This window comes from Ochotona curzoniae, unplaced genomic scaffold (genome assembly GCF_017591425.1).
Source record: "Ochotona curzoniae isolate NIBS_2020 unplaced genomic scaffold, NIBS_Ocur_1.0 contig_50, whole genome shotgun sequence".
In the NCBI taxonomy this organism is placed as follows: domain Eukaryota; kingdom Metazoa; phylum Chordata; class Mammalia; order Lagomorpha; family Ochotonidae; genus Ochotona; species Ochotona curzoniae.
This window is the reverse complement of record NW_024466446.1, coordinates 10,421,911-10,446,259: the sequence shown is the minus strand read 5'-3', so window position 1 is coordinate 10,446,259 and position 24,349 is coordinate 10,421,911. Positions and strand designations below refer to the sequence as shown.

The following is a 24,349-nucleotide window of genomic DNA, read 5'->3' as shown; positions in this document are numbered from 1 at the left end:
AATCAAGGTTACTTCACCTAAAGCTGCGTGGCAGACTCTCAAAGGGTAAGTTCCCCAGAATGTGTCAATCCAACGTTCTTTGGGGAAACCCTTCTGGCAGGTATAGTTAAGTTTGGGGCAGAGAGGAGATCACCTGCCTTGTCCAGGGAAGCCCCAGATACAATGACAAGTGTCCCCCTAAGACACAAAGACACAGAAGAGGAGAGAGCTACATGACAGAGGCAGAGATGGAGCCAGCAGAAGCTCCAAGAGAAAAGAAGGGACCTGCCCCTTTGGAACAAGGTACATTGGGTCTAGACTTGTGGACCCAAGAGTTCCAGGAGAGTCCATTTCTGTGGGTCCTAAGCCACTGTCATATGTGATGCTGTGCAACAAAAGCTGTCACCGAGGTCACCTCACCAAACTCGTGATAACTGCCTTGACCTGTCAAGTGAGAGAGAGTTGACTATGCCAAGATTGGCAATGATATACTTCAAGTCAGAGGTATTTCTCACTGTGTCAGTCCCACGAATGAAGAGTGCAGACAGAACTGCTAGCTTGCTGCGCAGCAAGAACCCCAGGGAATGCATTTCAGCTTACTAAATCGTCTACTGGCCAGTGGTTGGTTCCCTTTAAGGTGAACAAAGTCCCTGAAAATGCAGGGGAGAAAATGCAGTGTGAGAAAAACATGGGGAAGGCTTTGGAATTAGAGTTTCCACTAAATGCTATTACTTTTTTTGGAAAAAAAGAGATTTATTTATTTATTTTGAGCATCAGAAGTACCGAGAGAAACAAAGAGACAGACTCAGAGATCTTCTGTCTGCTGGTTCAATCCCCGACGGTCAGCACCGGGCCAGGAGCCAGGAACTTCATTTGGGTCTCCCATATGGGAGTAGACGCCAAGTACTTGGGCTATCTTGCTATCTTCTGGCACTATTTCTAGGTCACTTGCAGGGAGCTGGATTGAGAGTAGAGTAGCTGGGACTTGGAAGATGCCCACATGGCAGGCTGCAGCTTAACCAGCTGTGACATAATCTCAGGCATAAAAAAAAAAAACACTGCAAGAATTATTCTCTCCCCGACGGTCAGATTCCATTTGTAAAACGGGTATACCATCAGCTATATTTCAGAGTCATTCCTAGGAAGTTAATGAAGTTAAGAAGGGAAGATCTACAGTCAGACTTACGGTTCACGTCCTGACTGAGCCACGTAGTTTTATTTGCTGTAGAGCGGACAGTAACAATCTCTCCCAAATGGAGCAACTAAATATACCTAGTTATGTAGAATAGTGAGTGGATAGTACAAGTTGTCATTCCTGCTGATCCTACTGAGAATTCACACAAACACCACATTGTGCTGATTCCTCAATATATGCACTGACAAAAAAATTTTTTCTCAGTTATTCACAGACATTTATCATCTGAATTTAGCAGCAGTAATGTTAAGAAATGAAGCAGGGGCCAGTAGTGGGCCATGTCTTCTTTCCATAGGATAATGAGACCAGACAGTGATATTGCTGGTTTCAGGAATGAGACACAGCTACAGAAAATCAACAACGGAGACTTGAGGTGACAGAACTGAAACGGATGACATGTTACCCTGAAATGGATAACATATTAAATATCTTTGCCAATCTCTTACTGATGCTAAGGTTATATGTTCTCTTTTCTAAAGGTAATTAACATATTTGAAAGAGTTACAGAGAAGGAAAGACAGATCCTCCGCAGGTTCAATCCCTAGATGGTTGCAATGGCCAGGACCGGACCAGGCTAGACCCAGGAGCCGGAAGCTTCTTCCAGGTCTCCCACATGAGTGACACGGGTCCAAACAAAACAGTAGTCACCTTTTACTGCTTTTCACATGCTGTCAGCCTTGAGTCAGGAAGGAAGTGGAACAGCGGGGACACCAACCAGCACCCACACACTACTTCCCAATGCCAGCCTTTGCATCTACTCTTAAATACCGAATGTTTTTCTTTAAAGAAGAAAACACACCACGCACCCTTAGGGAGCTCTGAAAGTCTTGAAATAAAGGGAGAAAACAGTCAAGTCTTTCAGTTCTTCCTCTACACTGGTCACCAGGCTGTTGATGACGGTGTTGGCCATCCAGGTGTATGAGCATGAAGAGCCATGGATGTCACTGCCATCTGACAGTGTGACTCTGGTGTGAACCTGCGTATCCATCACACTAGTACAGAAATCAAAGAAGCTGGAGGACTCAGGGTTAGACCCATGGCCAAAGGCCAAAGACAGGTCTAGGAAACCCCACTCAATGGGGTCAGTTCAAAACCTTTTGTCCTTTCATATCTGAAAAAAAAATCATTTTTTATTTACTGGCTGGAGAAAAAAAAATACCCCTTTGTTCTAAAACACAGGCTTGCATACCTCGAGTCTCCAGCTGGATTACATTACCTACAGATAGAACCATCAGATGCTGTTAAATCTTAGAGATAAGATATCATAATTTAGCGGCAGACAGACACAGCTTTCAGCTGGATTAAAGAAAAAACACCTCAATCACTCATAGCCAACGGCATTGTAAATTGTGAATTGGCTTGGATTTCTTTGCCTACAACTTAAAACGTTTGCCAAGATTCATAAGGGACAGATAATCAAATAAAATTAGCTGTGCTCTTTACAATTGAGTTCAAGCTAGACATTAAGGATGCTTTGATTGTACAGATGTTTCCACTGAAAGAGCACAGTGTGCTCTGAGGGACTTTGGGGAATGCAACTCTCCTTTTAATAACTTTTACAGGCAAGTGAACCAGACCATTATGCAGCTCTACTGAAAGGCAAGTTGAAAACTAAATGTAGAAAACACAAAAATATCCAGGAGTTTTCTAAAACCTCATCATATGCAGAGTTTATTCGAAGGGAGAGATGTTGACATCTAAATGACAAAATAAACGGAAGTGGCATTTTTCAAATGTTCATGTAAGTCAATGAGAAAAACAGAAGCTTTAATAGACAACTGTGCGAAATGGCACAAAGCCGCAGTGTTCAGGGGGCATTTAACACACCTCACTGTGGTTCACAAGGGCCACAAAATGGGTTGCCACTTGGGAGCCTATTAACTTATGAAAAGATTGGCAAAAAAAATCAGCAAGTTCCACGGTAATTGAGCACAGTGTGGTAGTCAAACTTGGCATGAATAATCAATAATCTTTAAACCTCACTCATGTTTGACCCCAGTTATTCTGTTTCTTCACATTTAGTCACACACACAAAGAAAAAAGGTGGAACACTAAATATCAATTATCGAATAATAAGATACTTGTGGGTAGCCACACAAAAGCTTGATGGCAACAAAATTTTGGAAAACAGTTGTTGCTACAGAATTGTATTCGATTTTAATAAATGGAAAAATCATTTTACCAAAAAGAACATTCAGTGTGCTTCTTATAGAAAATAACTGTAGATTTGTGCATGTGTGTACAAACGAGCATGTATGTACAAAAGTAAACGACACTTATAGAACCGTTGGTGTCTTCATTCTTGTGCAGTACTTCACAATCAATGTATAATTTTCATAAGAAAAACTAAAATTTCTAAGTTGCAAATGGTGTGTAGTAATCACACATGAAACATAATATAACCAAAAGGTCATAGAGTTGGATGCTCATGATATGTAGCCTGACTTCTTTCACTGAATAACATATACTTAAATTTTTTCCATGTCTTTCCATGCCATGGGAGATCACACCTTTTTGGTGCTGAATAACACCAGCCCAATTTTTTTTTATTATTAATTACGTTGCATTATGTGACACAGTTTCACAGTTTCACCCCTCCCCATACTCCCCCCATAGTGAATTCCTCCACCTTGTTGCAGTATTACAGTTCAAATTCAGTCAAGATTCTTTTTTTGCAAACATATACCAAGCACAGAGTCCAGCATCTCATTGTCCAGATCAATTCAACAGTTTCTTGGGGAGACCATCTCTGGTCTGAAGGTAGAGCTGGCAGAATATCATCCCAATCACTTAAAAGCCCCAACACAACATCAACAACAATTTACAATATTATGGAATTAGTTGTCATGGTATTGAGTAACCAATATGTTAAAAGAATGCAAGTTCTTAACCATATCCTCTGACTACTTCATTGACATTTCAATTTTAGTTTATATACGGAACAGGTTGCTCTATACCTTGAAATGGCTCTAGGGTACTATTCAGCTGTCTCATGTCTATTTTCATTTTAGTATTTAGCAGTTTATAGTGTTGAAACATAATTTTGCTGACCTTGGCAGATTTTAGGATAGTCTATACTGACTTATAACTCTAACAAGGCATATGTCAACAGTTGAGGTGCAGAACAGTTTTGGGAGGGGTGTGCAGAGAAATCTTCCATACCCCAGTGAGGAGTAACTAATCTTTGTGTCCTGCCTATTAGGGTATATGTGAAGCCACGCACCAGCCCAATTTTTAAAGCTCCATTCTTCTAGATTTCTGGTTATTTGTGCAGCCAGAGCTTGCCACCTGTTGCAGGACAATATGCAAATGTACTCATACCCTCAAAGAGTAGGATTCCCACTAACTTGCAGTCCTCCATCCAGGACAGCCCAACAGCTGGAAGCCCATTCAGTCGTACTCTGTGCAACCCAGAGAAGCTGCACCTTCACGCAGCTGCCAGAGGGGGAGCCCTCAGCTTTCCCTTGCTATGACTTAGCAAAAATTCATACCGTAAAAGGGGTCATTTTTCTCATCGGAGATATCACGAATAGGCCTCTCACTAAGTGAAATTGAGTTTTCTCAATCTTTACAACCGTGCTGCTTGAGCTGGGCAGTATACCAATAAGTACACTGCCCTTCCAAAAGAAAAGGGTGAAAATGAAGAGAGAGTGCTTGATCATGTAAAAGGAATTCTCTTCAAATGGAAATCCACCATGGATAAACCAACTCCACAATGCGTCACACACGTTACTAACAGATCAAATCACCACAGTGGAAAATCGGAGCAAGACATTCTAAATGTGCCAATTGGGAAAGGAACAGGACACTTTAGTACCTATTGGCAACCTTAAGATATAACATAGATTATTATTTCCCAACCTGAACATGAAAATCACATAAAGATTTTTAAAAACTGCTCAGGCCCCACCATGGGTCAGTAAAAATAAGAATTATTTTTTCTTCTTAAAAATCTTTTAAACAATTTATTTTCCCCTGAAACATCAGTTACCTATTTAACAGAAGTGCAAAAAAAAAGTAATAAATAAACAAATTTGAGAAACACAAAGTTACATAAATGAAAGATAAAATAACCAATAGATATAGAACACCAGACTTGGTTTTTTCCTTAACAATCAAACAGCTTGATAAGGCAACCATGATTCACTAGAAATTAACTTGGTAAAATACAAACTGAGTGAGCCTAAGTATAAATAGAGGCAGACTTTTAAAAAGATCGTGTTACAATAGAAATAACCATATTCCAGTTTTGTATCTGTGAGCTGATTTTTTTTTGTAACTTAAAAAAAAAATGATCATGGTGGCAGGGGAGTAGTGAAGTATTGGCCTTAACTTCCCGGTGGTCCCAGCATCTCCAGGAAGTTCAAGTTCCAACCACTCTGCTTTCTGTCCAGTTCTCTGTTTGTGGCAGAATGTTAAACTAATAGCCGGTACTAAAGGATTATACTACTGTAAGAATATGGTGGGAACTGATGGGAGGTGAAAACGGGGAGGAAGAAAGGTGAGGGCAACCGGGGATGGGGGAATCCCTACACCTTCCAAAGTATATCATGGGAAATAATAAAAACAAGGAAACAAGCAAAGTGCTGCGGTCGGTAAACAGTTGTTGAGGGAATGAGTAATCTTCTAACGTGCAGTTTAATATAATTCATCAGATGCATCCCTTCATAGAGTGAGGATATTTATACAAGTGAGGCTTTCTAGAAACAACCTGGTATCATACAGTGCAAAAGACTTTGTAGGTCTTCCTATTGGACAGACTCATCCCACAGCCATCTACCAGGGCACAGACATGAGGAAATCGAGCTGCACTTTCAATCCCGGCTTACCCAAGGTGGCCTTGGCCGGTGACTTGAATATTTTCTCTCTAAACCTCAAGATTTCTTCCATAAAATGAGGACCATAATGTTCTCTACTTTATCTAAGAACTGTTCCTTTCTAGATCATTAGAGGAGCCAGAAGCCTCTACAGTGGGTATGAGGTCGAAGACCTGTCACCTTAATACAACTCTGTATTCTGTTCTGAAAGGCGGCACCTCGCCAACTAGTAATCTCCCAGCTTGCAGGCTGGGAAGGCTCCAAGAACAATTTTAGGGGCTGCATCTAGATTCCAAGGGGCAAGCTTCCTTACTAAAAGTTGTCAGGAACACTGTGAGAAAATCCTTAACCTGTTGGGAAGTCTTCAAGTTATGATCCGGCGCCATGATCTGCTTAAACTCCTGGTCCCAGAGTGTACTGGAATATATGGACACTGCTCAGAAATCCCATTATTATTTCTGTTCTACTTCTAGGGATCCTGCACCAATCCTTAGGTCAATTTCCATCCATTTGGAAAACACATTGAAGGGTCAATGGATCTGGTAACCATGACAGCCCTAGACAAGGATTTTCTTGTGATAGAGCTGTTCTGCCCCGGTGGCAGCCCTGTGACCCAGCACAGCGGTCGATGGTTTGCAGAGCGGCCAGACAGCAGTTACGCTTGGCAAACTTTAAAAGGAGGGCCTCGCACGTGTCAATCATGGCACCTCTGTGCTCTGGCTCAACCTGGATTCATTTGCACACATGCTCACAGCCTGTTTCCAAAAGCCCTGCAGAGAGACGGTTCTCCCATTGCTGACAATGCTGTCATCACAGCCTCGGCACCCCATTTCTGTAGCCCAGCCAGACTGACACACACTGGCCACAAGGAAGAAAAAGAAACCTGGGAGGATTTTAGTCATCTGAGAGTGACAGATCCATGGGCCTCTCTCCCTGTTCTACACACGGAACAGGTGTGAACACACACAAGTGCAGAGTTAAGAGCCATCCACCAGGGAACAGACAAAAAGCTTTCCTTTACCTTGTGAAAAATATAAAATAGTAAATTTAAAAATAGCATACATAAGAGACAGCTACATTTCTTCATTGTTTGTAAACTAGCCTAGGGCAAGCCCATTCTGGAGTTAAGATCTTCAGAGTTCATATGTGAGATCAAAATGAGAAGGCGTGGCCATGGGTGTATTGGAAATTGTGCAACAATCGAGGGAAAGAAAATGTTCCTTTCTGACGTAGCTAGAGAATAAGTCTATAATGCAAACCATAAGTGTACAAAATCACCACAATAAAGGCAGTAAGAATTTACTGAATACAGAAGCAGCACTGTCTCTGGCCCCTAGCCTACTGTTAAAGTGAAACAGACATATTCCAAGTTACTGTCAGCAACCATACATACATAGAGGAAATGAACACATTAACATCACAAATTTTTTTTTTTTATTTATTATTATTTTTTTTATTGGAAAGGCGGATATACAGAGAGGAGAGACAGAGAGGAAGATCTTCCGTCCGATGATTCACTCCCCAAGTGAGCGCAACGGGCCGATACTATGCCGATCCGAAGCCAGGAGCCTCTTCTGGGTCTCCCACGCGGGTGCAGGTTCCCAAAGCTTTGGGCTGTCCTCGACTGCTTTCCCAGGCCACAGGCAGGGAGCTGGAAGGGAAGCGGGGCTGCCGGGATTAGAACCGGCGCCCATATGGGATCCCGGGCGTGCAAGGCGAGGACCTTTAACCACTTGCGCCACCGCGCCGGGCCCAACATCACAAATTTTAAATCCTTTTACATTTGTTCATTAGCATTGATTCCAGGAGGAGGGGTCTTTGCAGAGGCATCTGTCGAGCTGATTTTTTTTTTATCAATAATTACACAGAGTTTGAAAATGTTAAAACTTTAAGTTTTCTGTAATCTAATGTTTACCAGAATTCATAATATTCTTTCCCACCCCCTTGCAACTAATTACTCTACATTTTGTGTGCTTTGTTTTTAGGGATTCTCCCAAATTTCAGGATGCCCAAATGCCTCGACCTTCAGAGACACATCCACTTAAAAATGATTTTAAAAATAATCGCCAATAAGACAAGGACATAAAGCTGGAACACTGAGAGGGCCCCCGTCCTTGGAACATGTACAGTGTCTACAGGCAAGCAGAATAATCCAGCAAGCCACAAAAGATTAAAGAGATGCTCATGACTTCAGAGTTCACAGTGGGAAGACTTAGTGTGACAACTACGGACAAGTTGAGTTCGTGACCGGAGCTTTGGATCCAAATTCCAAGTTTCCAGATGGGCACAGATACATACAAAAGCCTTGGGAATTGCCTTTCCAAACACACATATTCACACATGCAAATACACAAACAGACACGCACACACACACCACACACACCTATTCTTATTATGGTAAACTCGAAGTACTTCATCGGAAATACTTTGTTTCATTGCCTGACTTTATTTGGCAAGTTTGATGCTATAGTCCTTAGGTTTCAAAAAATGCACAAAGTGATAACATCGAGAATAATTCTTCAATGTTAAAAGTAAAAAAAATAAATTCTGGGCTGTGACAATTCAAACGTTTACAGAATGATGAACTAGGCTAGGAAACTGATGTCCATGACAGATACCAGTAGAATATTTTTTATAAAGGACCCTGCCTCAAAAAAGCAAACCATCAAAGTCCTTGCATTTCTTTGTATATGGGAACAAATCCAGATGCTTTTAAATTTGGAACTTCAGAGAAACAGCCAGAATGCCATTTAGATGAACAGTCTTCTGTTTAAATCTGAAGATTTATAAAAACACTTTGCATTCTATTCAAGTTCTTCCAAGGAACTGGGTGCATACCTGGTCCTAGTACACATCATAACTTGGTTCCTTAAACAACTTTGTTTCTTTTCTAGATCAATAGACACACGTTTCTGACTCAGGACCTGGGGTTTTCCATGGGAAAGAAATCTGACCACTGATTTTTTTTTAAAGATTTATTTTTATTATTTTTTCATTGGAAAGGCGGATATACAGAGAGGAGAGACAGAGAGGAAGATCTTCCGACCACTGATTTTTATCATCAGCTTCTTATCTTGTCAAGTTTGTAAGCCCCAATGTCAGAATGGAAAATTCACCTTAGGGCATATGCGGAGACTTTGAAAATCATTACATCTTATAATCCATGCCTCATTTTCCTTTTTTAATAAGGTAGCTTTCCACAAACTTCATGAAGTTGTTTTCTATCTTCTTCCTCTTGGACCTTGCCATGGGCAAAGGCTTGCAATTCCTGAACCTGTGACAGATCCATATTTTCAAGCTTTCTTGGCACTTAACTACGCATTCCTGCCTGGCACACAGCTCCATGCTCCAGGGGTATTGGAGACGATCTTCACTTGAGAAACTTTGAGTTCATTTTAGAAGTTTCTCCCCAGTGTGGGGACCAGAACCCTTCCATCGTGCCATGTCTCCTTGTAATTGTCTCACTCACCCCAAGAGAGGGGGAGCGCCTAATGAAATGAGGATGTCAGCTTCCTCACTGCCATGCCTCAGGACTGCCTGGACCAAACCTGTCACGGCATCAGAGGCACACTCTAGTCACCAAAGCTGATGAAATGCAAAAATAGATGAATACATATCCATTTTTTTAAAAAATGGGTTTTCCTTTGAGCAGTGTTTCCTGTTCTTATTTGCACACCCGAATTGGCAGAGCACATTTACTTAAAATGTGTGTTCTCAGTGCCACTCCATCAGAGATTGAAACAGGATATACAATTAGCATTTTTAACAAGCGTCCCGTTCCGGAAAGTGACATTAAGGAGGTCGAGCCCAACAGCAGCGTGAAGCCACTTTTCTCTTCTAAGATTGAGTAGTCCAGTTTCCTCCGACTTCCAAGCGCTCGCTGAGTCCCTGCTTGTTGTCATGGGAAAGCCGGGTCAGCATGATAACAGGCACCACACCCAGTTCTGTTGACACGGAATTCGGACCTTCTTCCAGCCACCGGGGCCTGGATGAGCCAGTGAACCATGTTCCACTGAGGGGCTTCCTCCATCAAGGGAGACTAAAGACACTGCAGCCTGCACAACAGGGGAGATGGCACGGCGCTCGAGCCCCCCACTCGTTGGCAAAACTCTTATTCCCTTGAAATAAAAAGTAGCCAAAAATGACAAAAATGAGAGATTTCTGAAGTTCCCTCGCAGTCTAGCTTCCATACGGTGATCAGCACAGACACAGGAAAACCAAGCTTCCTGAGAAATGTTTACAAGCCAGCCACCCACTAAGTGCCGCTAAGTCAAGTCCCAAGGTCAAACAGGACAGACAAAAGAGCTGGGCCCTTTCACCAACTCCCAGTACTGCTTCTTGGCAATGCCTTGTTCACCCCGGTCTATCCTCCCGGCGCAGCAAACAGCAGCCCAAGGGCCACATCTGGATAGAAGCCTATTTTTATGATGAATGTTTCATTGGAAAGCAGCCATGTTCATTTGCTCTGAACTGTTTATGGCTTCTTCTGGGCTCAACCCACACCAGTGAGTAATTGTGACATAGACCGTATGTGGTTTCTTGATCAGAAGAGTCCTCACTATTTATTACTTGGCTCCTTAAAGAGAAAGTTCACGGACTTGAGCTCTACACTTTCCTTTTCCAGACTCTTTGACCATGACCTACAATAAATGCACTTTGCCTAAGATCTAATGTGCACAGATCAAGACACTTCTAATCATTTACAATTCAATTAAAAGCAAAGTTTGTTTGGGGGCAAAAATTTTGAAACCCATGCATTTTTTTCGTAATATACATTTTTCTTTTTTTTTTTTATTGTTGCTTACATTGTATTATGTAGTACAGTTTTATAGGCACTGTTTCCATGGACACTTTTCAAAGATTGTTCCTATGAACAGATTTCATTTTTTTTTGGAAGCAAATACACTTAAAATTCTATTTTCCACAAGCATTTGGATGTTGCCTCATAGATATTAGCGTACATACTTATATACAATAGAATCTAGTTGTGTAGTATTTATTTATACACACACAATCCACAGAACCATATGTTTGCTAAAAGAAATGCATGATAGTTTCTATCATATTTATTTAAAACTAACTTTAGGATCCTAAAGAACTCAGAACTTACTTTTTACATAGGATATTTCTTCCCACTAATGAATCAAATAACACAAGTCCTGGAATTGGAACAGAAATTGGCAAGTCTAGGTTTTCCTTTCCTCTTTGTCTTCATAAACAACATTATATACAATAGATAACATAAACTCCATAATCTCTCTAACGAAAAGAATGAAATACTACATTTGTAAGCCATGGGACATCAGTAATAAGTGTAAGCTTACTGCAGTGTAATACTTCCAGTGCTTACAGATTTCAAGGCACTGGATTGAATGGCGTGTTTAATATGAAAGGCCTAAGACCGCCCCCTTAAGGTATAAGAAAGGTGTACAAGAGTCACCCAAGGGGAGTAGAAAATATGCTATGAGAGATGAGGAAGTAAAAACGCTCCTGTAAGACAGACATGCTGAAAGAGATGGAAGTGAACGTGGCACTCAGGAGGAGAAGGATTTATGTACACAGCAATGAAAGCCTTACCAATTAGGGAGGCTCACAATCAAAAAGGAATAAAAGTAGGATAATGGGCCTTGTGTTGTCAGTAACCAACACTTGACTTTTTGGGAACAATGTTTTCCAAATGGGGACCAAAGTTCTGAGTTCTTTAGTCACGGTTGCTCTTTAAACATGCAGATCATCAGAGAGGAAGTAAACTGTCGTATTTGGTTGTTCAGCAAGACAAGTCAACTACAGTTGTCCCGGCAGCTATAGTTGGGATATGGTTTGATTGGTCCTCAGTGTAACAGTTGTGATGGTGGGGAGGGTGTGGAGGGTGTGGGGGGTAAGCTTTAAAATAAGGGCACCACCCTCAGAAAGAATATGTTCCTGGAGAACTGGGCTAGTTCCTGAGAGAGCGGGATATGAGCAAAGAGCGAGCTGAGCTTCTTGTACAGCTTCTTGCTTCCTGTCTTGCACACATATCCTGTCCGCATGGCTGTGTCCCCTTCTGCTTCCACAGCATGGTACCGCACAGCCCATGGGCCCGCATCAGGGCGCAGGGCCACTCTGCTTGTATATCCGCATATACTAGCCAAATTGAGAATCAAACAAACTCTTGTGCTATTCTGTTATAGCAGGACAAAACTGCACTGGACAGATCTCATCTGGATCCATTCTCAATATAGGACTTCAAATACAGTTGGATGTAGGACAATTAGTCATATTGCATTACATTCATACAATAGCTTCTAGTAGATCAATACAAAGGGCCTGCTGAATGAAGCATTTATTTCTAATAAGGCGCCAAGTAAAATGAGAACAGAAGGAAATAGCCCATGTAAGCCATCCTGAAGATTGAATCAGTATTAGCAAGCAATGATCAAAATCGATGCAAAATACTATATTTGTTTTCACCAAAATTAAGACTGAATATCTAAAACTACCACAAAGAGAATATAGAATTTTTAAGAAATAAAACATTATAACTAATTACAGCATGTGCTGACATGCAAATGCGTACTAACCCATAGTGTCTTTATGTAAAATCCTAACAAATTTAAAAAAAAAAAAAAAGGAGTGAGAAAAGAATTATTAAAATCAAAGGTGTCCAAATATGGAGGGGAGAAACATATATTAAAAGAGAATTAAGACACACATTAATCAATTACAATATAAGGCCTCTGGCTCCTAATTAAACTGTTAAAGGGGAAGGGTGAGAATATAGGATATTTTTGAGATGTAAGTTTGGGAATCTCCCTTCTGTTATTGGGTTTGGGATATGAAAAGCTGCCAGAGATACTACTGTAACCTGAATTTAAGAGTCCAGAAAACTACAAAATAATACTTTTTCTGCAAGTGTGACAAGACAGTAAAAGAGAGAGAGAGAATTAAATGGAAGGAAGGTAGAAGGGTAACAAGCTAATACATAAACACTCTCTCACTTTTGGATAACACATACAAGCAGAAAGTGAGAAATTGCTCAGAGTTTAAGGAACTCTGGAACACCAGGAATAACCTCTCAGATTGCTTTCAAATCCCCTGGACTCCCTGGGAAGTGCGACACACTTCCGACTTCCCCACAGACCATCACTGGATGCTCACACGGCAACAGCGAACAGAAAGAGAATGAATAATGCTACAATACAAATGAGCAGTTTTCACCCAAGGTAAGCACATAAACCTTCCCACTTCCCCCAAAACCCTCTCCAATAGCAAAAAGAAAACAAAACAAAAAAATCCCCAAACACACGCATGAAGCCCCTGGGGATGCGAGGTGAAAGCTGTCTCCTTCCAAGAGCACGGGCAAAGACCAGCTGCTGCCAGCACCGTCTGTCTCGGGCAGAGGTGGGAAGCCTTGAGTTCAGACCCCGCCGCACCAACGCTAAGCAACTGAACTTCAGGAGCCTGCCTCACAGAGCCCTGCTTTGTCATCAACACGCATCAACTGTTTCAAGATTTCTTTAGCATCCTGACTCCAACATCGGCACACAGCACACACCTCCCACTGATGCAGGACTGTGGAAGATAGAGGATTACATTAGACCTCTTAGAAACAATGCGAGTCAGAAAACAACAGAGTGGCATCTTTACTGGAAAAAAAAGTCATTTTTTAAAAAGACTGACTGACTTTTGTTGGAAAAGCATATCTACCGAGGTTAGGAGAGACAGAGAAAAAGAACTTCCATCTGCTGGCTCACTCTCCAATTGGCCACAATGGCCAGAGCTGAGCCAATCCAAAGCCAGGAGCCTCCTGCAAGTCTTCCACATGGGTACAGGGCCACAAGGACCTGGGCCATCCTTCACTACTTCCTCAGGCCACAGCGAGGAGCTGAACTGGAAGTGGAGCAGTTGGGACATGAACTGGCACCCATATGGGATCCTGGTGCTCGCATGGGGAGGATTAACCAATTGAATCATTATTCTGGGCCCAAGGGCCGTCGTTTTTAATATTTGAGACGTGAAAATAGTAGTGTGGTTATATTTTTTGCGAAGAGTCTTATATTTAAAAATTCATACTGAAATGCTTTGGTTGGAATAATAAGCCATAGGAAATGACTTCACAGTAATCAGGGAAGTGGGAACCCCTTGCAAAGGAAACCTGACCATGAGTTGTTGATAGTTGAAACTGCTGACAAGCCTATGGGGGTTCAAAATGCTATTTAAAATACCCTTACAAATTTTTAATGTCCATAACTGAAACAATTTTTTAAGAAAGTTTTTTTCAGGCCGGGTGGTGTGGCCTAGCAGCTAAAGTCCTCACCTTGAACACGCCAGGATCCCATATGGATGCCGGTTCTAATCCCGGCTGCTCCACTTTCCATCCAGCTCCCTTCCTGTGGCCTGAGAAAGCAGTCGAGGACAGCAGAAAGCCTTGGGAACCCTGCACCCGCGTGGGAGACCTGGAAGAAGTTCCTGGATCCTGGTTTCAGATCGGCATAGCACTGGCCATTGCGCTTACTCGGGGAGTGAATCATCAGACAGATCTTCCTCTCTGTCTCTCCTCCTTTCTGTACATCTGACTTTGTAAGAAAAATAAATAAATCTTTTTTTTAAGACAAAAGGTTTTTTCAAGGACAGAGCAAAAAAGAACTGAAGAGATGAGTGAATCAGCATACACATCTTACTGGCTGTTTCTCTGTTTTTTCACCTGCAATTTCCCTCCAAATTTCTGATTCACAATAGGCTTATAGGTCTCTAAACCGGGACCCTGGAGAGATGCAGTCACCTCCTTACACACACACACACATACACCCAGTAAGCAAAGGCAACAAATCCTACCGGTGCCAAAACTTTCTTCTCCGCACAGAGAGCACCGGCCTGAGTCCATCAGATTGGAGAAGAATCTCCATCCAGCTGGTGTCTCATACACAGGGACCTTCATTGACTTGGCCACTCTGAAAAACAAATGAAATCAGCAACAGTCATTACTGTGCCTTACTTCCTCTCTTTTCCCTGCACAACCGGAAGACTTTAGGATCCATAACGAGACATCAAGACAACGTGGACAACGCTGCCAGCTTTCAGGATGTCCAGCCCTAAGGTGGACTATGATAGAGAGCCTTTTCCGGTGAGTCTCAACGTTTCTGACTTCACAATGCAGAAAATATTAGTTGATACATGAAATATTGTCACATTTGTTAAACATATTTATAATCAAATGCAATCACAGTCTTAATGAAGATGATATCTGGATACAAATTTATTGATAGTTTCTACTAAACCGAACATATCTGTATGCTGTGAACCAGTAATTCAGTTCCGAAAAATGACTAACAGTATGTGGCAGACACTGATATGCGCTGCTAAGAGTCATCTTCCCCACACATACGCACACACTGCACATATTAAGAATGGAGTACTCATTGTGCTAACTACTGGAAATGTTCATGGCTGGCAGCTCAGTCACTGCCCTCACCATCTGGCAAAAAAAAAAAATGTGTTTCCCATAAAAACACACTCCCATCCCTGGTCAATTTGTATCAGATGTCCAGTCAATGCATGATTGATTTATAAAGTCTGAGCCCCTTGCTCCCAATTTAGTGCAATTCTCTGATGTCACTTAGGTTCTAGAATTCTCCATGGCTTGGATGAGGCCTTTGTGGCAGGTGCACTGCTGTCCAGTTCCTCTCCCTGTCCAGTTCTCCTTCCTCACCCACTGGTAATACTCATCTTGAAGAGAGAAAGGAAGAAACTTTTTGCAAACGAATCTCTCTCCAAGCTACTTCCTAAAGCAGCTAGTGCGTGCTAATACTGAGCGATGTATGTGAGATTTTATAAGAGTGACCATAGGAACAAATTGCAATAACCCGTCAAAGCAGAAGGAACAATTAATTTGTGTTATATAAGCAAACTTCACATATCCACTAACTGGACTACAACTGCCTGCAACAATTTTAATGAATCTCACAGTGGATAAGGAAACTCAACAAGAAAGGAATATATCTTTTATTTTTCTATCTCTATACAGTTCAAAGGTAGCTAAAATCAACCAATGTTGTCACAGCTTAGGCAGTGAGAGACTCAGGGAGATTGAGACCTTTTTCTCAGGGTTTCACACAGATGGGAGGCAATGCTAGGTCGGTTGAGTCTCTGCTCATGTTCCATTGCATTCTACCATGCTCTATCTCCAAACATTTCAGTGCTTCTAGTGGGATTCAGATCCCAACGCATGCTAGGAAATGATCCGGTACCACAGGCGCTGGCCTGAAGAGTTTTATCTTTTTTATAGGCAAGCAAGCAAAAGAGGAACACATCTAACACCTACCACTAGGCAGATGGAGTTTTCCCGAAGGTTCTAAGTGCTGAGGGTGCCAGGGAGAACGGATCTGTAAGGATCCTGGGAAACAGCAGGAGGCAAGCTGCTCGTGGGATACAGGACATGACAGAGTAACAATTCCTTCAGGCTTAGTCCATGGCCACCTAGACAAAGAGCATCCAGATTTCCTTGTCGTGGGAAAGGGAACACTCAAGGTGCTCAACAATGAAAACTGTGTGTTGTCCCTTTCGAGTCAGCTTTGGAAAAGAACGCCTTTTAGTTGGTGGAACATTTGCTTCAAACCTTCCATCCTGGGACCAGCATTGTGGCATAACAAGGTTAAGCTTCCACCATCCCATGGAGCCACCAATTAGTGTCCCTGTTGCTCCACTTCCATTTTAGCTCCTGGCTTATGGTCTGGGAGGGCAGGGAAGATGACTCAGGCACTTGAGACCCAGAACTGGAGACCCAGAAAGAAGTTCCTGGCTCCCAACTTCGGAAAGTCTCAGCTCCAGGGAGTGAACTGGCAGATGGAAGATCTGTCTTTCTTTCTCTGTAAAATCTGTCTTCAATATAAATACATCTTTTTCTCTTTTTAAAAATTTTATTTCAATATTGCTCACATAGTTAAGAGGGATGAGGCATCCATGTGGGCCTCTGGTTAAGGTAGGGAGATTCAGGTACCTAGAAAGGTGGGTGGGATACATATTTCAGCGATTTTTTTTTTGTCTCTCTCTCCTGTGTCCACAGTGGAAAAGGGGTAGGGGACTGCTCCTGGCTGTCAGACTATCAGCTCCTGGGGATGGGGGATGGTCATGTGATGCTGCATTAGAGACCCCGATGTGGGCAAGAATGTTCTGAGGATGTTACTTGAGTAATTTTACTGATTTTGAGAAACCGTTGATTTCATTGCTCTGGAATTGAGAAAATCTTTCAAAGGTCTACTGGTTGACACAGTCCACTGCAGTGCATCCACAGACCCAGGAACAGGCTGCTAGCTTGGCCAGTAGAGTGGTCCAATCTGTTCTGCTTTGCATCCCCTAATGAGGCGGCCGACATCACCTGCTGGTCTAGATGAGCCAGCCGTCATATCCCTCATGTGCATCTGGACATGCTATCCACTGTTCAGGCATCAGCAACTGAAGAGCCTTCGGCCAAGGTCAGACCACACACCCTGTGATTTTTTTTCCTATGGCCAAGATCTGAGTTCCATGGTCTAGCTGGGGAATCCCCTAAGCAACTTCTCCTGGAGTGACCTCAGACTTGACTCTTGTGTTTGCCAGACAGTGCAGGGTCGGGTGCGGTCTGTCACCTGCCCTAGTCAACAGACATACTGGTGGATGCAGCTGCCTGGTTCTAGCAGGATCTAGTGCTTACCAGTGGGAGCTGTGCCACAGCAGGGGAATTCCCCAAGTTTCCATGCCAGGCCCACTCCCAGCAATGGATCTTTGTGTTGGTGGGTGCTGCTGCCCACACTGTCATGGCCCTGGCACTCATCAGTAGGTACTGTGGCTTATCCCAACTGGCTTACACCCATTCTAGAGCTCTCACCAATGACTGCTGTAGTCTAGTCCAGCCATGCCCATACCCAGACCCAGCAAGTGCCACAGCCTAAACCGACCTAAACCCACACCCATTCTGGCGCTTGTGATTGGTCAGTGGGTGCTAGAGCCTAGTCCGGTGTGGCCTGCTCCCAGTTCGAGCCCAGATGCTTGCTGACAGGCGCTACAGCCTTGCCCAGCCCAGAACACTCACATCCCTGGCTCTCGCATGCAGCCCCAGTTGTTGTGCTTCCCAATGGAAACTGTGGCCTAGTAGGGGAGTTGCCCTACCAGGCCTGCTCCCAGCCCTGGATCTCACATATGCCAGTGGGTGCTCCAGCCTTCTCCCAGCCCCAGCTCCCACAAGTGCCAGGTGGTTTCCTGTCAGGTGAGTTCTATGGTCCAGCTTAGCTCATCCTATCACCACCTCCACAAAAACTGCAGGGGGCTGCAGTCCCACACAGGCAAGCCCATAATTTCCCTACATTATCTGTCCCTATATCTAATTCTCTCAGGTTCTGGTGGGTGCTGCACCAGCTTGATGTGGCCCACCCCGTGCTCAGACACTCACAGGTGAGTACTGTGGCCTGGCCCAGCTAGGCATGCCATCTTGCCCCAAGTTTTTCATGTGCAAGCAGGTGGCAAGCCACAGTACCATGCAGGTAAATGCCTTGGCCTGACCCAGGCATGTCCCCTGGGTTCCCCCATCGAAACCACCTGGTCTTAGCTCCCTAGCCTACCTGTGAGTACAGCGGCCTGGAAGTCACTCCTTCCCTGTCAAACATGCTCTCGGTGGCTCATCTTCAGATTCCCTTCCCCAGGCAATCGCAGCCCTGACCCATACCTCACACCAAGGGTTGGTACTTGGGGTGGCATGTCCCACATAAGAGTTCCCTGCATTCCGCACTTTAAAAAAAAAATGAAAAGAAAAACTATGCTGGCATACTGGTATAGTTAACATAGTTTACACAAATTTGGCAACCAGGTCCAGAATGTCCATCAGCTACTGGCTGCTTTCCTCCCAGCAGGGTAACACTTGCCTAGGCAACCTAAGCATTTACTTTCAGCTGAGGATAAGTAAGTTTTTAAAAAGCATCCATCTACTCACTTTTTCAATGGTTTAAGAAAGATAATCATGCTTATGTCTTGATAGGAACAAAAAGAAAAATTGCCTCGCCCCTGCACACACACCATAGAGTAAAGCTAAGTTTTCAGAGACATTAATTTCATAAGAATGTCAAGAAAGGGGCAATAAATCACACAGGAACCTTTCCAGGGGCAGCAGATAGCAAATCCTGGGTCAAAATTAATCTTTCAAACCTGAATGCATATGATTACCACATAGAACCTGCAACGTGGGCCAGAGGTCAAAGTGCGAGAGAGAATAGAGGGTGTGGGGATACATACTCTCTGAACAAAACATGTTTGTGGGTTCAAAGCCACGTTGGCAGATCTGAAGGGAGGGGAAAGGATTTCCCCAGCTCCCACCCTTCCTTATAAATCACTGTCAGGAGTTCATCAGACTCCAGGCTGTGAGTGGATGTTAAAGGACAGGATAATTTGGTAACCATGAGTCACAGTTACAGCTATGCAAGCTAAGATAACAATAAGGGTAATTAAATTTCACTTGATTGCCGTCCTAGGGTCAAAAAGGAATTCCCCCACCATACTCCCTCTCTTGAACTTGATATTCATCCCAAACACAGCATTCAGCAGATACCATGACTAGACTGGCTTTTGGCAGGAGGTCCCTGGAGTGTCTGCAATTCCCCCCGGTGCAAGGGCTCAGAACACAGCTGCTCACGCCAAGAATTCTACACTGAAATCCCACACTGGCTGCCACCCTGTGCTGGAGACCAACATGAGAAGTCACTTCCTTGGAAAGGTCAGAGGACGATGGGAAACACAGTTCGCCTGGGCAGTGGCGTTCCTGCAGAGAGACCAGGCCCTGGTAGCCCCAAGAGCATGCTGCAGAGCAACTCCCTGGTTTGTATCTTCAAACTTCCAGAATTGTGACCGGGTTCAAAATAATCTCAACCTAACTTTCCAACAGTTCCTTCCTATTGATTCAGGCCTCTCACGGATCGAACCATTAGGGAATGTTCCACATAGGCCCTTGTATTCCTATCGCTGTTGAACATTTAGTTATTTCTGCCACACTCACAACCTGGGCTTACCTGCCTTTCCAAGCTCTGTCAATGGAATGCAGGCCCCTGGCTGGAAGCAACTGCCTACGTTGTCTAGTACCTAGGCAAGTATTGTGCTGATGGGAGAAAAGCAGCCGTTGGTGGTTGGCATTCTGGGCCTGGTTAACTATAGTGGTGTACCAGCTTAGTTGCCTGTTCTTTTTTTAAAACAAAAGATTTGGAGGGGGGTGGGGATAAGCACCTGCCATGCCACTGTGGGCACACATCAGCTGGGGCTGTCCTGCCGATTTCTGGGGGTCCTGATGGCCTGGGCCACTGTGCTAGCAGGCAATCAAGGGAGCTGAGACAGGGTAAGAAGGAGAAATCCAGAAGGCCTCTCTGGATCAGACCAAAGCACCTATAAATGTGCAAAAGAGATGGGGTCGGGGGCTGTCTGAATCAGGCTATGCAGTAGCTCCCACTGGGACAGGTCTGGTCGGAGTTCTTTGAGGTCACCCCAACTAGGCGCCAGTACATACCAGCATACACAAAAGCCAGGGCTGGGGACAGGTCGGGTCAGACGAGGCCACAGGCATGCATTCAAACAGGGGCTTGGGGTAGTTCCAGTGGGGGATCTTTGAAGATGTCCCTGCTAGGCTACAGCACCTGCCCAAACCTGCAAAAGCCAGGGCTAGGGGAGGGCCAGGACGGGCAAAGTCACAGTACCCACCAGCAAGGGTCAGGGATTGGGGAGAGCCATGCCAGCCAAGACCGCAGCACCCACCAAGACACACAAGAATCAGGCTGGAGGCAGGAATATTAGGGATTCATAGGAGTTGTCCCAACTAGGCTGCAGCACCTGCCAATGCACATGAGAACTGGGGCTGGAGGTGGGTTGGACTAGGCTAGGCTGCAGCACCAATCAGTTTGCCTGAGAGCCAGGGCTAGGGGCAGGACTAACCAGGTAGCTGCACCTACTGGTGCGTGCTTTGGCTGGTGTAGGGGGTAGACTGGGCCCAACCTGCACCAGCTGGAGCATCCAACAGGAACATCTGAGGACTGCCCAGGTGAAGTTTCTTGGAAAACACTTCAACCAGACCACTACACTGAATCCCTGACCTCAGGGTAAAAATCACACAGGGTTGGACACTGGAGCACACGGTTCAGGACTGGGTCACCTCCACTGCTGACTATGCAAGAATACAGAACACAGCTGGATGAACACAAAAGACAGCAGCCCATCTAAGCCAACAGAAGACATCAAGTACCTCACCAAAAGATAGAAAGAAGGACAGTTGAACAACACTCCAGGCCAGGCTCTACAACAAGCACTAGGTCTGTGGGCACACTGAGGTACTAAAGCAAAGCCAACAAGCATTAGAAAGAATTTTTCACATCTGATGTAATGAAACCAACAACTTCTCAGAACAAGTAACACTCTCAAAACTTTCTTTCCCATATCAGGACCTCAAAGGCGACATCAAATGACCGTCTCTGTTCCTGGGTGCCAGTGTACTGTGATAGCCTGAATTGATGCACGTTCTCCTCTTCAACCCCACCCCCAGGCCAGTCATACCCAGACACAGGAGGGAAAACCGAAACATTTATATTACCTGTCTTCCCCGCTCACCCCACAATCTCCATCCTAATCAGATGGGTCTGCAACCTCATCACCTTTGTAATAAACATGAAAATAAATTAAAACAAATATTGAAAAAAAAACACTGCAGGAAGCTTCAAAGTTTACTTTGCCACCACAGTACCTGTCCAGTCTGTTTTATGCTGCTATAATGCAACATCTGACTCCTGATAATTAATAAACAATTGAGACTCATTCGTCCCAGTTCTGGGAGCTGGGAAGCCTACAGTGAAGAAAGGCAGGCTACCCACATGCGTCATAATACTCTTTCATAAGAGTCTTAACCCGTCAATGAGGACAGACTCCGTGGGACACGTTATCTCTTAAAAACAACTCTAAATGCCATCACACTGGCCACCACTCAGTCAGGGAGGCGAGTCAAATTCAATGTGAATTTCAGAAGGGACCATGTTATCTACCAGGTGACCAACCAACCAATCTCTTTCTTCTGGACACACACCAACCAGCAGCCCTTGCAGTTACCCATGACAAGGCGACCGAGTGCAGTGACTCCAGCATGACCTTTGCTGCCGCTAAGCTTCCTGCCACGTGGTACAGTCTTGATGTTCATGTCGGTGTCCACACTGTGGACCTTGCTGACTTCTTCCTTCTGCTACAGGCATGGGTTCCGTTGTCCCTGGGCCACAAGTTGTTTTGGAACCGGGACTGCATCTGATACAGTTTTATACAGCAGTTCCTTCAACATCAAGGATCATTCAGACCCTTGCCAAAATTGCCCTCAAGATATGCTGCCTGATCTCAACTGACTTGAGAATTGCCACTTGATGGGGCCAGCACTGTGACTCAACAGGCTAATCCTACATCTGAAAGGCCTAACACCCCATAATGGTGCTGGTTCGTGTCCCGGCTACAGCATCTTCTAGCCTGCTTGCTGCTTGTGGCCTGGGAAAGCAGTAGAGGATGACCCAAAGCCTTGGGACCCTGCACCTGTGTGGGAGACCCAGGAGAAGCTCCTGGCTCCTGGCTTCAGATTGACTCAGCTCTGGCCATTTGGGGAGTGAACTAGCAGATGAAAGATCTTTCTCTCTGTCTCTCCTCCTCTGTAAATCTTTCAAATAAAAATCAATCTATAAATAGAAGAATTGCCACTTTATTCCGTAGCAAGTGAATAAAAGAGGCTAAATACATCCATTTTTATAGTCTTTTCTCCTTGAAACTTCTTAACCTTAAAGTCATTACTGCATGTCTTATTTAGTCATTTTTAAAAAGAAATGTTATTTGTTTTTATTTTTCAAATAAAAATCTTTTAAAAATATATATTTAAATAACTCACAGTGCATGAAAAGATGGTCGCAACAGTATGTATCAGAAGGACACAAATTATAAACACAATGAGACATGCTGTGCCTGCTCAGGACAAGCATGCAAGACATGACATTCTCATACTAGTATATGGATAAAAAACCTTCTCCGCCAAGCATCATTTGGATTTTCAAGCATCATTTTAGATCCACCCAAAACTTATCAACATACAAATCAGCCTGCCATTAGTTTCCTGAATTCTGAGTCCTGCCACTGGCTGCCTTGGCAGAGCTAAACCAAATGATTTCCCTTGTCTCTCATGACCTCTGGGATATTCCCCCATCCTGTAACTTAGTACTGACTGTGGCATAGCTAGCTAAGATGGCACGCTGATGTAAAGCAGTATGACAGAACACAAAGATGAGTGGACTACTACCATATGGAACAGTAGGAATGAATGTCATACAAAACACAGAGCAAAAGAAACTAGTCACCAGGGAATACAGATTCAATTGGTCCACTCATATAACAGGTGTTTGAAACATGCAGAACAATGATAGAACTCAGGCCACTGGTTACCTCCAGCACAGGGGTGGCCATGACCAGAATGAGAAGCAAGGGACTCAAGGATGTTGTTCTGTTTCTTGATCACATGGTATGTACTAAAGTGTGCTTGCTTTTCACACACATAGGAGCTGAGATGTTCCTATATGTGCCTAATATTTTCATGAAAAAGTTAACTTAAAAGAAAAAACTTTCAGCAGCACATCTGACAAATGCATGGTTGAATTAGTCAAGTTTACATAACCCCCAAAAACAACTATTGGAAGATGTAGTTGAATAGCATACTGGACGTGCTGGTTAATATCTAGCAGACACTTAACAAAACAGATTAGTTCTTCAGTATTCTCACGTTGATGAGTTTACCCTCAGATCCCTTCTGTGATGTCTGGCTGGGGCTGCTCCAAGAGAAAAGGTTTATACGAGTCTGGATGCTAGAAGCCTTTTTAAGGAAGTTTATCCAACTCACACCTATGAATGAGGCCAAGTTCAGCTAAGCCAGGCTGTCTAACAACCATCTTAAAAGCCACACATAAGTCTGTATTTCTGAGGGAGCAAGGCACATCTTCAGGTAAATATAAACCATGAGGCTATCATTAACAAATATAACTATGAGAGGTTTGCAACCAAATATATAAACTTTAGCAGAATGCCACTTGGTGTTTGGCCCTGTATTATCTCAGCCTGACCTAAGCTTCAAAAGTCCTGTATTAAATAATGCTTGACTTTCTAATCTTAACAGTGAGGTTGTATGGACCAAATGGAAGACTGACAATTGAAGTAAAATGTTCTAACAACTACAAGATGTAGTTGCAGAGTTACACCACAGCATTATCGCTGTGCTAAATATCAGATTGTTCTGTTATTTAACCCCAAGACAACTGAGTATTTAAGCATGATTACATACCACTCTCATCTGTAGATTCTGAAAAAATTC

General features: G+C 43.6%; 1 protein-coding gene across 1 annotated transcript in view; it reads right to left on the bottom strand.

The window, feature by feature from the left end:
• PGM5 (phosphoglucomutase 5) overlaps positions 1-24,349 on the bottom strand; it is a 152,132-nt gene that overhangs the window by 43,833 nt on the left and 83,950 nt on the right. Inside the window, exon 7 of the mRNA XM_040988748.1 lies at positions 14,806-14,921. Within this exon, the coding sequence (XP_040844682.1) occupies positions 14,806-14,921 (116 nt within the window). The remainder of the gene's footprint in view (positions 1-14,805; positions 14,922-24,349) is intronic.